This window comes from Harpia harpyja, chromosome 15 (genome assembly GCF_026419915.1).
Source record: "Harpia harpyja isolate bHarHar1 chromosome 15, bHarHar1 primary haplotype, whole genome shotgun sequence".
Taxonomy (NCBI): Eukaryota; Metazoa; Chordata; class Aves; order Accipitriformes; family Accipitridae; genus Harpia; species Harpia harpyja.
In genome coordinates, this window is record NC_068954.1 from 28022093 (window position 1) to 28038747 (window position 16655).

At 40.0% G+C, this 16655-nt stretch overlaps 1 protein-coding gene across 12 annotated transcripts in view; it reads right to left on the reverse strand.

Moving 5' to 3' along the window:
* Nucleotides 1-16655, reverse strand: part of DST (dystonin) — a 316607-nt gene that overhangs the window by 188089 nt on the left and 111863 nt on the right. For 8 of the 12 annotated variants that reach the window (XM_052809208.1, XM_052809206.1, XM_052809207.1 and 5 more), the window contains 3 exons: nucleotides 6046-6135; nucleotides 3085-3162; nucleotides 522-614 (listed from right to left, as the gene is read on the reverse strand). In XM_052809208.1, coding sequence (XP_052665168.1) covers nucleotides 522-614; nucleotides 3085-3162; nucleotides 6046-6135 — 261 coding nt within the window. Of the gene's footprint in view, nucleotides 1-521; nucleotides 615-3084; nucleotides 3163-5415; nucleotides 5515-6045; nucleotides 6136-16655 lie in introns of all 12 variants that reach the window. The other 4 variants (XM_052809218.1, XM_052809204.1, XM_052809202.1 and 1 more) reach the window with 1 other exon arrangement.

Below are 16655 nucleotides of genomic sequence, written 5' to 3' on the forward strand. Positions count from 1 at the left end.
AGTGTACAACAACCACAGTGCCACCTAGTGTGACCCCCGTTACCGTCGCTGGGGCTAAGAACAATGCTGAAGTGTTATGAACTGCTCGAAAAGGCTGAGAGTAGCGCTTGCTAAAATACTTGTATCAGCAGAGAAATTCAGATCCGGAATGAAAAAATATTTTAAACTTTTTTTTTAAAATATATTTTAATATTCAACAGAAGAATTCTGTAGACTAAAACAAGACCAGTTTGCCCAGACGTTAGAAGAAATACACCAACCATTGTCTTTAATGTTCAAAAACCAAACTATTTTTTCCTCTTACTCCACAGAAAGGAAATTAGACAGCAAACAAACTACACCTTCAGCTTCAGTTTACATCAGCAGATAAGATATATTATCAAAACCTTCACATACACATTAGAGAAGAGGTATAATCTTTATTTTTGCGCAGCCTATATGGAGTGCTAAGTTGATACATTCATCATAACTGTACGCAAGAATGTGACTGAAAACATACTGTCAAGCAAAAGTAGGCTTACCTGAAAGTGCAAAATTATGGTCCATATCAAGCCCAAAGTCAATTTGGGATTCCCATCTGTTATGTCATCATTTCTGATGTTAACCAGTTTCACCTGCCATTGTGGAAAGAAAATACAGACAAAATTGAAATAAACATGCCACCAATACATGCTCCACTACACAGGCGCAACCATAAAGGATGCATTACTCACTTCCCAAGTCTACTCTGGTTTTTTAATTCTCAAAAGCAGAAAGGAATTGCATTCTGGCTGTAAGCAGCCTGCCAGGAATTGCCCTTTCCCACCCACGCTGAGCTGAAAAGATTCCTCAGCTGTCACTACACCAGCAGATCTGCTCCCCGTGCCAAATATTCTTCATCTCTGACCATGTCAGAGGGGGAAGGTATGATAGAGGGGGAAAGGATAACAAGAAGATGATGATCTGTAACTGATGTATCAGTCTCAGGGCAGTGCTGAGACCCAGGAAGATATCACTGCCTTTCCTCCTCAAGAATTCAGCAGCAGAACTGGCCTGCTAAAACACAATGGTCTCGTTTGATAAACCCAGGAATTTAGTATCACATTTAAATAACGAATGGCTTAATAATGACAACAATTGTTATTGCTTCTGCTGCTGTACTCATTCACAATGCTTTAAGCATGAAATGGTTAATACGATTAAAACAAAGGCCGACATTTTTGCCACTCCAATAAACTCACATCCAAAGCGAGTTCAATAATTCTATTTTCTTTGCCATATTTTATTATCACATTTGATTTCTCTATATGCATTATGTATCCATGTAGCCTAGCAATTAAAGATGACTCAGCTAAAAGGCATTTTATGCTTACATTAATAAAGTTACATGCACGTGGTTTTTAACATATACCCTGTTATAAACACCAAGCAAGCAAAGGCATATCCTTCTCTTGATCTGCAGACATAATCTTAACTATTAGGAAAAAAAAACCCCAAAACCAAACCAACCAGAAACACACTCTCAGGAAGAAAGAGAGTGCATTCCACAGTTCAAAAAAAGAAATTAAAACCAAATCCAAATGTTTTCCTCCCACTGCATTACAAAAACTGTTTGTGTTTGGCAAAACTCTACAGAATAGTCAAATATGCCTTCTCTTTGTTTTTTTCTTTGTTTTTTTCCAAGTCATGCTTCAAAATTATCAATATATAGGATCTCTCTGCCTTACAATCACAATAAAGCATTGCATTTGGAGGCTATACAGCCAACCTGAGCAAGTTGCCTCCTAAATACTGTTTAGAAACACCTACGAGGGGGTTGAAACTTTAATCAAATGCAAGTCCCACTGGCAACTTGCTAAGAAGACCAAAGGCCTACAAGAGTTTTGTACAGTAGGGTACAGCCAGCTTCATGAAACTGCGAGGCTAAAGAGAGCACAGAAATCCTGAGATCACAATCAACAGCTGCATGACGGAGACTTGCAGTTCCCAATGACACGTGCACATTCACAAACATGAGGATGACCTGATCCTCAATCTCCTGCATTTTAATGTGATGGTCTGTCATGCATAAATAAGGCATGGTGCAGTACAAGTCCAGAGGTTTCGCTGCATAAAAACGCTGCTGTGACTGTCAAGTAGCCATTCATTTACTTTGTACCGTTATTTGATCAATGGCTCACTTAGGTTAACAGGAAAAGTTAGCTTTGAACTCAGCAAAACAGGATTGAGTTCTCGGTGCACACTTCACTCAGTGACCCGAAAGACAGTTTGCAATTTCACTCAAAATACGAAAAGACATTTGTTTTTATAACCAAACTAAGTATCTGTCTATGGTTTGCTACCTCATATTTTTTCAAACCTCTTGAGTAGCAAATAAAATAAATTAAAAAAAAAAAAAATCAACCAATCAGCAGATTTCCAGCGTCAAGTCATTTAGATGGGATGGATAGGGAGGTACAGTTTTACCTTCCATCCATGTTTTGGACATTTTTTAATATTACCATTTTGCGAAAGGAGAAAGCAAGAATCCTGTAAGTGTTTAAAAGAAATTTAAAAGTGGAAAGAAACTCACAACAGCAGAAAAGCACCCAGCTGTGTGGGTTTCAATTGTTTGGCTTAAAGGAGATACAGGTGAAATTAAGCCTGAATCCTCCACAGCCCCGGTGACTCTGCTGCCTTACTAGGGCACCAGTTTTGCTTTCACCAGGATCAAATATAATCAAAACAAGGAACTCCCACACAATGTTCTAATTTCTCTGAATCTGCATTTTGCACTAAATACTAGACTGTGAACAAAACTGCGTATCAGCTAGTGTGTGGGCAGCATGAAAGATAGTTAAATCTACCAAAAGCAACTCCTGAGGATCTTACCCATAATTTTCTCCTCTTTAACAACATATACCACATTGAGTGTGTTCATGTTATTGCTCAGAGAAGGGTGGTGTAAAGTTACCTTTACCACATCTTAAGCACGAGATCAAGCCAGGCCTACACTAGCAGCTGTTATACAACATGCATAAAAGACCAAGCAGGACATATTTTTTATTTATTAGCTACAGGTGACAAAATTTTCATTAACATTTTTTATTAAAATTTTCACCATACCTGGCGTTTTTTCAAATAGTCAAGTGCAATTTGAACGTTCTGCAGTCTGTGAAAACGCATCCGACCTTTTTCTCGGGGCTAAAATTGGAAAACGATAGTTGTGAGATTTTCTTGTCAGACAAAATAACAAACAGTCCGATTTAAAAGATATCATGTAAAACATTTGAAGCACCACTGTTTTAATGAAGCCAATACCTTTGCTGGAAAAGTGTGCTTTAACAATTTTATATTTTTTTAAACTGTAGTTGAAATTTTTTAGCACAGTGGATGGCAAGAGAGATCAGTGGTCCCAAACTGCAACTTTGATCCATGCAGGCTGATAGCTGTTTCCCTGTAAAGTACTACTAAGGCCAAGAGGGCTAAAAAAGGCTCTACATGAATCTACCTACAGAAACTAAACTGCAATATATTATTATAAAAGGTTTACAGTATATTAAGCAAGTCAAAATATAAGTAACATCATGGACCTTTATGTTGCTCTGGTAAACTCTGTGATAGAAAAGCTTACCTCTGTATGCAACTTTATGATTTACTGTTGTTTATTTACGGTATGACTGCATAATCATCATGATATCAATACATATTTATTTAAAGCAACTAATAAAGATAATACCTTCCTCCAAACAGAATAATATAACATATACAGCCCTAGAGTGTCAGATTAAACTCTTGATTTGGGTAGAACATTATAAAGTGTGAAAACACCTAACAAGTCACTCTTCTCAAAGCAAAGGCAAAACTAGCAAGAAGAAACCGTAAAATAAGCATGAGTGGTGTGTTAATGGAAACATGGCAAAACTGCATGCAGTTAGTGTAAAATCACTAAGAAGAATCACACAGAAAAAGCATACTTTACTTAGCTGTCACAGACCAGCAATGGGAAAGCAGTTAAATTTATATCATCATCATCATATCCAAATCTTTCTATTCTTCTTATTTCAGATTTTTCACAAACTTTAACAGCAATAAACTGGAGCACACTATAATTGCTAGGGATCAGCCATGAATATGAATATTTCCTTACACAGTCACTGCGAAACACACAGATACAAGCCCAAGCCTTCCTCAACTGCCTTTTTTTTCCCCCCTGCGGAGTATCAGATGCTTGCCAAAAGGAAACATGGGAATATGGAGTTGAATAAGAAGCATAAACTAAAACACAAAGAATTTCAAATTCCATTATAGAACCTTCAAATTAGCCCCTTTTTTCACACCAATAGCCCAGAATCAAGCCCTGCAGCCCTTGCTACTGAGTAGCTTCCCTGGATGGAATGAAGGACTGCAAACCTGGAACTTAGTTTTCCATAACAAAGAGAATATAATAAATCCCAAACTATATATTTAGGTATAGCATCTCAGAGGGGAAATATTTTTTCCAATGTACAACTAAAATGCTGTGTTTTGAGTTATGTTATGCCCCAGAAAAAAAGCACACAAATTCCACTGAAATCACAACTGCAGCACAACACACGGGGAGCAAAGGCAGCACTCGGGCCCTATGACAGCAAGTTGCTTTAGCAAACACTAATGATGCAAGGTCTACAAAGACATGATACAGCTCACTTGGACTAACAAGCACTCAGCATTTTATGCTTTGTAAGTAGATATTTCCCTTCTGGATGGTTAAAATACAGTGAAACAATAATTCAGCATTTGTTGCAAGAAAGATAAAACCCGCAAACAATCCATGTACTTGGAAGCCACTACACAGAGGTGTCACTTAACTTCTACTTTGACTATCTGCTTTTGTAAAAATAACTATTACATTTGATAAATTCTAACAAATAGATCTGCGCATCTGAACTACCTCATTTCAAAATATTATCCAATATTGTCAAATACACTGTGGGTGCAGTAGACTGGTGCTTCTAATTAAGACAAATCAAATTTTTGCCATTGACTTCACTAAGGAGAGACTCCAAGCCTTTGTCTAAATTACTTGTATATGGGCAATACTGTTTGCAAGTAAAAAAAAATAAAATCTTGGTTTAATTGAATTATGGTACTTTCTTATTTATTATAAAAACAGATTATTTTATAACATCTTGACAATGTTGTCCAGTACACATTTGCGCCATGGTTTTGTACAGTTTAACAAAAGAAAACAAATAGAAATCTTGAACATTTGCATTTTAGCTGTTCGCAGAAAGGCTGAACAAAAATTTGTCTTTACCGTACCTCCATCATAAACATATGTATCCTGGTTTACCAATGTGAGTTCTTTTGTCCTTTCTACAGCACACTACTGCAGCACACAGAACTAAGAATTTACGTTAGCAGACACCACACTTCAAACACTACATTAGTACAGTTATGGGGGTCGGCACCTACCCCCTTATCCTCATCCTCCACATCCTCATGCTGTTCATTTGCGCATGCTTCTGTTGAACTCACCAACCGTAAAGTCTTCAAAAAATCTCGCTCTCTTGGCTAATGAATATAACAGACAGGAGACAGGACAGCAAAAACACAAGACAGACCACAAATGAAAAGAAGAGCATGAAAAGAAGAACATAATGAAGAGAACAAATACCAAGCAAGGGAAGTAATGCTCACAAAGAAAGGAAATGACACCTGAGGAGTATGTTAGACAATTTCAGGGACATTTTATCCTTGCTATTTGTAAGTTACTCCCTTTAATATGAAGGGATATTAAGCATCCTATACTCGTTAAAAGAAAAATTGTAAAGAAAAGGGAAGAACAGAAGAAATAGCGCATTACCCTATTAAGAAAGGAAGCCTCACTGACCACAAGAAATGAAGAGAACAGATTGCATTCCCCCACAGAATTCACGATGGAATATTTTACCAACAGAAAAACAACTTGTGTCTTTGGTATCAAGTCACAGATTATGGAAAATATCAAAGAAACCTCCAGCAGTTGATATGCAAAGAGTTGACAAACAAAGCAAATGTATATATAACAAACTGGAACAACTGCATTCTGATCTAAAAGCTTACCAAGGTGTCTCCAGAAAGGACTTCTAAAAGTGAGATCAAGTTATGTCCATCTCTTAGGTCTTCATATAGGTCATTCACATGCTTTCGAACCTGAACAGATAAACACAAAAATTAAATATACGATCCCCATTTATACCTGAGAATTCACACTCATATTAACACGTATCTTTTAATATACAGATAAACCTCAGATGTACCTCAGTGTGGCTTTTCCAATTTATTCACTTTCATGACAAATTTACAAACCCAAATTAATTGTAACAGACAAAATTCATTTCTATGTCTGCACTCAGACAGTTCATTCACATTTTATTTCATTTTACTGAAAAGGAAAAGAAAAGTAGTATGAAGTTATGGGTAATGAATGCATATAGCAATGACAAAATCAGTATCTGACAATTTAAATGACAACCAATACCAGATACCCACCTATTTTGACCTAAATAATGACTACCAACAGACAACACTAGCTAGATCCAATGAACTGTAAAAAAACACACAGAGCTAAATCCTGTCTTGACATATGTATTATCCTCAGCATGTCAGTTTACTGTAGTCAGGCTGAAAGTTAACACTCTTTCTGGCCTTAAACTTATGACTAATCAAAGCATACTATCCACCACTTAACAACATGTTTTGTCACCTCAGCTTTCTCAGTACTTAGTGAGTTTTCCCAATGGCTCACACATCTGCCTTACAAAACATACCAAAGAAATAAGACATTAGGTTGATCTAGTGAAGCCAAGGACACGCACAGCCCTTCCCACCAGCCATGCCGGTGGCAGAGGCTAATGCTCCTTACAGCTCAGCAGCAACACCAGCAGTCACCAACCCAACAATCCCCTCCTGTGGTACCCCTAATAGATGGTCAGCCTTTGCCAGCTGACCTCATTCAACTAAATGGGGTTAAGAAGGGCTGATAACCAGCAGACCCTATGAGGCCAACCACATGCAAGGGTGCAGATGTAATGAGAAGAGACAGCCAAAAGACCTAACTTTTCTGACAGGCACAACAAAGCTGGGAGATGTCTGTTCACAGGCCAACTTCTTGTTTCTTAGCATTAGCTTAAATATAACTTTATCTGAAATTTCTTTAACAGTTTCAGCCAGCTACTCTTTAAATGTGAAACAAAGGACCTCATTTCTTAGAAGCAGAGATTTTTGACACTGCCAGCAGGACAGAGGTTGTGGGCTTTCCAGCTACAATTTAATGTTGGCTCTCTGGCATTCCCATTAGGGCACCAGATCAGAAACTTCCTAAGCTTACAGAGGATAAAATACAACATCAGAAATTTCTTCTAAAGTTATCATCTCTGCTAGAGATGAACTGTACTGATCTATGGGACACTCCTCTGACTACCAACATTTCTGTGTGTATGATGAGGGCAGCAGGAATCTACCCAGATCTTTGACTTTATACAACAGCTCTGTTTACCTGACTTCCAGTGGAATTTCTAGATCCATCCTGTTGAATAAATAACTGTCTCCATACTGGCGATTAGCTTCATAAATGTTTTTTAGTTCAGGTTTTCTTACTTCAACTTTTAAACATGAAATTACCCTGCAATATGTTTTCACAAAGACCGTCACCTTAATTGGGAATAATATCAGAGCATATTTATGCTCGTGCTGAAGACTTAGCCAGAACAAGTCATACAGAAGACTGTTCCATAAGGAATTCCAACTAATATTTTCCAAAACTTTTACACAGACTCTGCTTATAGGTCAAGTTATATAGCAGTACTCTTATACATATACATAGCTTCACACATACACATGCATACACAAAAAAAATAATTTTAATTTTAGTTGTGATTTAAAAAAAAAAAAAATCCTGTAAGCAATTAATTTTAAAAGATTTCCAAGACAAAAATTCTCTGGTAATGTTGAAGTACTGTCAAGCTGAACAAAGAAACAGAACAGATGTTCTCCTACTACATCTGTGGTGAAAAGAAAGAAAAGGGAAGCCATGTAGATATCATTAAAATCCCTGATATGAGATTTGACTATCCTAAATGCTTAAAAGATGGAAAGCACAAGAGTCTAATTTTTAACCCAAACCAACTCTGACTTTTTATTTTTCTATTCAAAGAACTATGCCAAACGGAGTGCTAAACTCTTTCCGACAAAAGTAGGCAAGTTTTCTCTACAATAAAAACCTGACAGAGGGTTCCCCGCTCCTCCCTGCCCTGCCAGGCAGGACGGGCCACTCTCCACTTCTCTTAGGAGAGCAGAATCCCAAGCCAGACCAGATCCACAGCACAGGCTGGTGGCCAGAGGCAGGGGAGGACATCAGATCAAGGACAAAGGAAGGGGGTGTACATCTAAAAGACACTGCACCAGCACCGCTGAAGAAGTATCTGTGCGGCACAATGCCCACACTCTTTTCAATATAGAACTCATGGGAGTTGTCCAGGATGCAGGTATCCGAATTGTGGGATGAGAAAATACTACCATCTCTACTCTGTCTGCTTTTATTTTCCATTAGATGCAGGATAATTTTGTCACCCTGCTGGTCTGTCTCTCACAACACACATTTGGTGACCTTCTGTTTGGTTTTTTTTATACTGAGGTTTCCAAAGTATTACAGACAACTGTCTTCCCCAACTTATCTTTCTAGAAATCACAGATGCTTCAGAGATTAACTCATACTGTGTATGAAGAAAATGGCATAGAGCTGTCAAAACAGGAATATGAGCAGTATGCCTTAGACATCTGTCTTAGTTCTGCCATTGGTTGACAATTACTGTGAGGATTAATTATTTAGGACATACTATGTTGGTATGCTGGTACAGGACGATATCATAAAGAATTTCTTCCGATACTCTGAGCAGCAGATGTGCACCTAAAAAGATGGATTTGGTCAACTGATGTGCAGCAAGCATGTTCACTCAAAGCAGCAGATCACTTTTTTTAAAAGGAGCATCTTGTGCTTCTCAAAAGATCCCACACTGCCACTTGAGGAAAACCTTGCAAAATCATTTCTCTTTAAGTATCACTTGGGCAAGTCTTGTCTCTCAACATATATAATGAATTCTTAGATCTTTAAACTCACAAGAAACAAATATTACTATTTCATTGCTGTTTTGCTGCCACATTCAGCCTCCTTCAGAACACGTAGTACCACAAGTAGTAGATGCAGATAGGGGTCTCTGGATGGATCTGTGGGATCTGCTGAGCCCCATGGCATTTCATAACAGTTCTTGTGGCTTTTCAATAAAATTGCAGAATTGTCAGCCCTACACTTTGCAAGGTCCATGTGCGAAGTAGATAACATGCTGCTTCAGGCAACTTTTTGCAATATACCCACATGAGTGTGGCAGATTTGATAATTTGGGCATGAGAAGAGATTCTTTAAGGAAGACGTGGGAGGTAGTGAGTGGCTGAGGAGCAACTGACAAAAACAAGAGAAGCAAAATGGCTTTAACAGTCAAAAGGAGACAGGGAAAATTTAAGGCACTGTTTCAGAAGTGATTCACCTTTTGGCACATTTGTGCTTCTATGATGTTTGTGGTAAGAAAAGCTCCATTCCCCTCAGTAAGAGCATGAGACATTTCCATATCATACTTTCCCAGTAAGCTTAAGCTTTGCAGTCCAGTGCCTTCAGGAACCTGCACTACCACTAGTAAAAAACAGCTTTTAAAACTGTAGCAGTCACAGACCTGCAATCTTGCCCTGGACCCCAGCATGTTAGGCACTTGACAAACGAAGATCGTGAAGGTGGCTGCCGCCTCCAAAGTCTAACACCCCGCATAACTCGCATAGCTTTATCCTACTGTTCAGCTAACACATCTGGTTGTCCTTACAATCAAGTTGCTATAGGTTCCAACCTCACGTAGTGTTCTGCTTCTGCAGTTAAAGACCCTGGCTTGGCTTCCTCCTCTGCGGGCTGGCATCGCAGCAAACCTGTCAGCACTGCCTTCAGCCTGGTTCTCGTTTCCACTGACAGAGAACGAAGGCATGATTCAGCTGCCTGGGCACGCATCTATAGGGCTGTTTTATGTTTAGGGGGTATGCCACTTAGCCTCCACCTGCTTCTCCAGAAGCACTAAGGTTTGCCTAAGTCCTGCTGGCCAGTCCCCCACAGATGTCTGGCCTGAATACCCTTAAACATCTCAAACAGCCCTACATGTCTATACTCAGGGAACTGAATTCGCACATAGTGATCTCCATTTTTGCCATGGGTGACAGCAGAGTACAAGCCACCTTCCATAGCAAGCCTGTTTCTTACAGTTTTTCTTGATATTATTAGTTGTGTTGTACTGATACTGTAACAAAATCTATAGTTTTACACAATAAAACCACAGGCTGCTGATGCTTGTATGGGTAAAAGGGGAAGGACTGCAAGCAAAAGCAGCTTGGTCTTGAAAAGGATGGACAGAAGATGCACAGGCTGGAGTACAGTAGGAAGCTCGCTCGCTCTTACGCTGCCACACCTCTACTTTTTATTAGGGCCTGTTGTGATAGGCCAAGGGGTAATGGTTTTAGACTAAAAGTGGGTAGATTTAGACTAGAGGTAAGGAAGAAATTCTTTACAGTGAGGGTATACTGGAACAGGTCACCCAGAGAGGTGGTAGATGCCCTGTCCCTAGAAACATTCAAGGTCAGGTTGGATGGGGCTCTTCAAATCCAAACTATTCTATAATGATTCTACAAAAACACAGAAGTGTCACACCCTTCTTATTCAGAAGTAAATGTGGCGGGAAAATAGGGTTGTGGCCTTTTCTGTGTATACAGTGGGTGCACACCCAGCATACATGTAGAGAGACCTCACAGACATTCACGTTAGGGCACAGCGTGTTCCAGACCAGCACCGTAAAATGCAAGGGACAATGTTCTTGACTGAAATAGTGTAGGAAGGAGCGGAAACAAACATTAATGAGCTGCAGAATCTAGAGTCAAGGCAAAAGAGAGTATATAATCACATCAGGCAGGAATAACTAAAAGTAACTCCCATATACCAGAGGCCACCAGGAACTCCCTGAGGGAGGTAAGGCAACCACTGTGGCCCTTGCAGACTGCAGGGCTTGGAAACAAGGCAGAGTTTTGTGCTCACACACTTGCAAACTTATCCATTTTTACAGGGTGAGGAAAGCAGACTATTGTATCAAGTATCTTTCTTAAAACATCAGAAGTCTTCTTATCTATAATTAAGCTGAACTGATCATTACGAGAACATGCCAAATTAGACCTTTTCTTACAGCTTCCAGAACAGGCAAAATTAGAATAAAATCTGAATCACGTTCATTTTGAAAAACTGAAGTTCAGCTGACAAGCCTTTATAAAAATCAGTGTCATCCACAGGCATTATCAAGAATTATAATATTACAGATCCAACAGAGGCTTTTCAGACCACATAGACTGGGAAACTCTTCAATTGCCACTCTGCTTGCTTCTGGAAGCAAAGTTAACTAAATGCCCGGCCCAGACAAAGTATTACTGCTTTTCCAAAGAAAAATGGCATAAGGCTCAAAACTTAGAACTGTAAGGGGTGTGTTTGGGAAGAAAGGGTCAACCCTTAATTACCACTGAGGTCACTAGTAAGTCCAAACGACAGCTGGCACAAGGCCACTGCGAGTTTCACAATAAACTTCAAATTTATTCTTTAAGAATCTGATTCAATGTCCATGGAAACAAGATCTGTTAAGACTCCCATTCACTTCAGCTAGAGTAAAACGCTTTTCTCTGAGGTAATAAGACACAGACAATTAAGAGCTCCTATAATTACACTGTTCCAGAGAAAATGCCATCAGTCTTCAGACTGCTGAAAAACTGCTGTGGCCACTGCATGAGACCCTGACATCTGACGAGTTTCCCTAATGTTTCAGCTTCCTAAAAATGTACTTAAGCTTGTTTTTAAAGGACAAATTGTATTAAAAGCGCTTCTCATGAAGAAACCGTTTTTTGTAAGTTTTGAAAATTTATGTTTTAGTCCTTTGAAAATTAAGGAATCATAGTGGCAGTTCTAACTGCATGGTAACAAATAAACCTATGCCATGAATAAAGAATAAAAAAATTTCTCATTCAAAAAGTTGTATTTATGTATAAAAATAAAGGTTTACTATGCTAACACATGCAGCATGATTTATGAGAAACACTCTAAAATTCTGAACAGGTTGTAACAAGATCCATGCAGCATGTAATTGTCAAAATATCAGATTTGTCAAAATATTCCCACATGACTGATCGGCCAAGCCAGGCTGCTTCTTCAAACGTCTTCAAGACTACTTATTTTACTCTGCAGACTTCTTAGATTGCCCCCTGTAAAGCACGTGAGTGTTGCTCGATATGCCACAGGGCCACTCCACCTTGGGTAATTTCCATCCCAACTGGCTGCTTAGCTCAGTGAGGCGCTGAGCTGCGGTCCATGGCCAACCTGATGTCACGCCAAGGGAACAGGGAGCCAAATCAGTTACATGCAGATTGACAACCTCCCCTGAGTCTCTCAAGTTCTTTAATCTCCTTACTGTAAACCCAAAATTTATTTCTCAGGCAAAAAACCCAAACTCCAAATACAGACCCTGGTCACGATCCTTGCTTTGTACTGAATCCTATAATAAACTTCACCCATTCTGTTAAAAATAAACAAGCATACAAGTTCTGGAAGAATTTAATCACTGGGTAACCCTGCGACAGTGACCTCTGGGCACTGCTTTCCCCAGGGGCTGGGTGCAGAGTGCTGGACTTGCAGATGGTGCTGTTCCCTCGCCTCCACAGGGGCACACATGCTCCAGAGCTGGACACCCACAGCCCAGGACACACCAATGTGCTCCCCCGGCGCAAGAGCACGGGCCCACAGCCAGGGCTGGTGGCGAGATGGCACGAGGGGAAAAACTCGTGCCCAGTCTCTTCTGTGCACCTGTTAGCTTGCAAGCAAAGTCTGGCAAATACAGTTTTAGGCCCAGTGGTCCAAAACTCACTTTCACTCTTTTCTTTTGCTCGCCAGTCCGATAATCTACTCTGCAGGAAACATTTCTTGCAGTTCACCGAAAAGAAATAGTTCTTTATTTCGTACTCGGGAGTAATTTTCTAGCTGTATGACTTTGTTCCTGGATATTAATTCTCCTAAATAGCAGACACAGCTAATACTACTCCATTTCATAAAATCCTTTCATGATTTCAAATACTTTTACTAAGTCACATTTAAACAGGTCTCCTGTACAAAGTGAGTTCAACACCGCTGATCTTTCTTTATAACAAATGTTTTCTAACTGAAGATTCATCCTTGATTGCATCCTTGGATTCATCCTTCGCTTTCTCATCTGGCCAATGCTCTACATGAGAACTTTGTGATTTGAACACCCTTTGTGTGTTCCACCCCTCCAAAGCCCTGTCCTTGTATCTTAAAGCTTAGGTCAGTCACTTTTTTTTTTTTTTTTTTTTTTTTTACGTTAGCCTTCACGTTTCTTCCACACAACTCGATCATCCGATTAATCCATTGCTTTTGCATACTCTATTTTGCATTTTGCCCCCAGCCTTCAATTATTTCACATGTCTCTGGATAACTCTTAATAATCATAAAAAAGATACTTGTATGGCTTTAAGGTAAATATATTGTTGCTTAATTTAAAAAGAAAAAAAAAAATCAGACCATTGCTAAATCTCGTCCTTACATTTTTCTTCTTATCTTCCTGTACTTGGTTTCATGCAATGCATTCCAATATTCTCCTAATCCCCAAATCAGCGAGTATGCAAGCAAGTGCACAACCTTACGTATATATCAAACAGTAGGACAAACATGCACATCCATGATTCCTTTTCTAGATTTCAGTAGTTGTGTGATACCTGAAACACCTTTATTGTACAGAACAAGTTTAACCAAATGTCCTAAATATCAAAAAGTCCTTCTTTCCGCCTCCTACGGAAAAATAAATCTTGTCTCCATTCCAGCTCACACATCTCAAATCTTTTTGAAGAATGGTCTGAAAGGTTCTCTCCAACCAACACCGGTCCTGCCACTCAGAATACATCCACAGGACCCATTCTGCTTATTCATCACCATTATCACAGCACTACCCTCACTGTGTTTAATACTTGCACAGTCTTGGTCAGCTGCTTGTAATGTTGCATACTGGGATCAGCAAACCCATCTGAGTGGAGCCCATGTTACGCAGATTCACAAGCTCTGCAGAAATGGGTATCTACTAACATAAAATGGACATCTACTCCATTATTGCTACAATTTAAAGTCCTAAAACATTAAAGTTACAGAGATGTCCAGCCAGCTTTAGTATCTACTTCACCAAATTAACCTTCATTCTGTGGACAGCTCTCAGTGAGCAGGAGGGACAGATGCCACATGTTAGCATATGTCATGCGAGGTCCCATGTGACTCCACGCATGCTTCCAGCCCTTTAACGCTTCTTGCATCAGCTGTGATTTTAATGCACAGCACGTCCATCTCTCCTCCCTCTTTTGTACCTCAGTAACCCTTTATGATTTTTCCTCAATGCTGTACTCTTTGTTCATATGTTTTTGTGTATAAGACTGAAGATATTTATACATCTTAGAAAAACAACAACAAAAAAGCACACATTATAAAACCCTCTCTACACCTCTATCCCATTTTTTTAGCTGTTAGGAGATACAGCCTCAGCGCATACTACTGACGATAATTGAAGTGTGACTCACAACCTGCTTAAAGCCTCACTTGTGACATTTATTCTATCTCCTTTTAAAAATATTTTACTCACAAAGGCATAAATACAGATTAATGAAAAACACAAAGCTAACACCACTAAGCTTCACTTTACACGACAGCCCACTGTTAAGAGGGCATTCTCACTGGAACTGTAGGATTGATGCTGATTGAAATCACTACATTAATGAAAATACAAGGTTTGGTAAAGAACTTGGCAGTCATCAGCTCTAAGACTCAAAAGTTGAATATTATTGTGCCAGAGAAGGGCTGGGCCTTACTAGGCTGTCACAGAATAATACAACTGTAAGGCTAAAAAGGACTGAACAGATCACCTCACCCGACCCAGTGCAGTGGAACAGATTGAGTTTGGCTAGAACATGCCAGAGATGCTTCTCTAATTTATTCTTGAAAATTCAAATGAAGGAAATTTAGTATTTAATACATATACTTCAATATTTTACTATGCTTACATGCTTTTCGGAGAGGGGGATTTTTCCTTGCTAATCTTCAAACTAAACCTTCTTCTGTAAACTAAACTGAACTTTTTGTTGTCCCCCCCCTTAGAGCCTGACTTCAGAAAACACTTGTTCACCAGCCTCTGCATAACCACCTTTTACCTACTAAGGACACGTTATCATGTCTCCCTTCAGTCTTCTCTGTTTCAGACTAAACAAACTCAAATTATCACAACCTGTCCTCTATCTTCCAGGAAAACTTACCTTCTTACTGCTTTATTACAGACAGCCACAAACCTCTTGTCATCATAAAGATCAGGAGTTGCGCAGCCAAGCGGAGTTTCACAACTGTATGCCCACAAGCACACTTGTGCATCTAAGAGAAGGCAGAACTACAAGGTATCTCCTTGTCTCCTAAGCACCGTGCTGGCCCACAGGCAGGGTGCTGAGCTCATCTGCAGTTCCTGGAGCTCCCTAGGCATAAGCCAATGCAGCCCAGTGCAGGTGATGGACCCTGTAAGATTTGTGGCAGAGCAAGGGTGGGACTTGTCGCTGACAACATGACAAAAGGCCTGAGCCAAAGTACAGCTGCAGCATCAGAGAAACAGGGCTATCACTACAAGGATGAAGTGAGAGCTTGAATCCTCACTTGAGGATGTGGCGCAGCAAGGGCTGCAGGCACTTGGATGCCATCTCTGGGTGGGAGATGGATCCTTGCTCATGTGTGTGGCCTCCCAGAGCCAGATGCTGCTGCTGCAGCACCTGACGGCAGCCACGACAGCAGAAACAACCGATGGCATTGGCTGTTCCTAGTGCCAGTGCTAACTGCAGTTGTAGCTGTTACTGATGGCATTATCCAAGCAAACCGTACCTGGGATCCTTTTGTTCAAACTTTGTGACAGTAATCTGCTAATGAGACTATATGTGGTAGCATGTCAAAAAATGTAGATGCACCAGGTACACTGCTTCGCCTTTGTCCACTTGCCTTCAGAGACCAGTTGTTCCACCGTCTTCCCAGGGAGAGAAATTACCCTGCGAGGTCTGTAACTTCCCATTCTTTTCCTCTGCTTGGGAGAGGTATTATGCTTACTATAACTGCAGACTCCTAGGAGTCCCCCATCCTCTCTGAATACTTAAATAGAATGATAGAATGCTATAAATCACTTCAGTTAGTTCCTAACTATTGGGTGAAAGCACATAACTGATCTGAATATTCTTTGGTCTGCTCTACCCTTATGTGAATTTCACCCTGTTGTGGTTTAAGCCCAGCCAGTAACAAAGCACCACGCAGCTGCTCGCTCACTCCCCCTGGCCCCGGTGGGATGAGGAGAAAATATAAAGGCAGGCTTGAGGGTTGAGACAAGGACTGGGAGGGATCACTCACCACTTATGGTCATGGGCTCAACTTGGGGAAGAAACAAAATCAATTTAATTTACTACCAATCAAATCAAAACAAGGATAACGAGACGTAAAACCAAACCTTGGAACACCTTCCCCCCACCCCTCCCTCCTT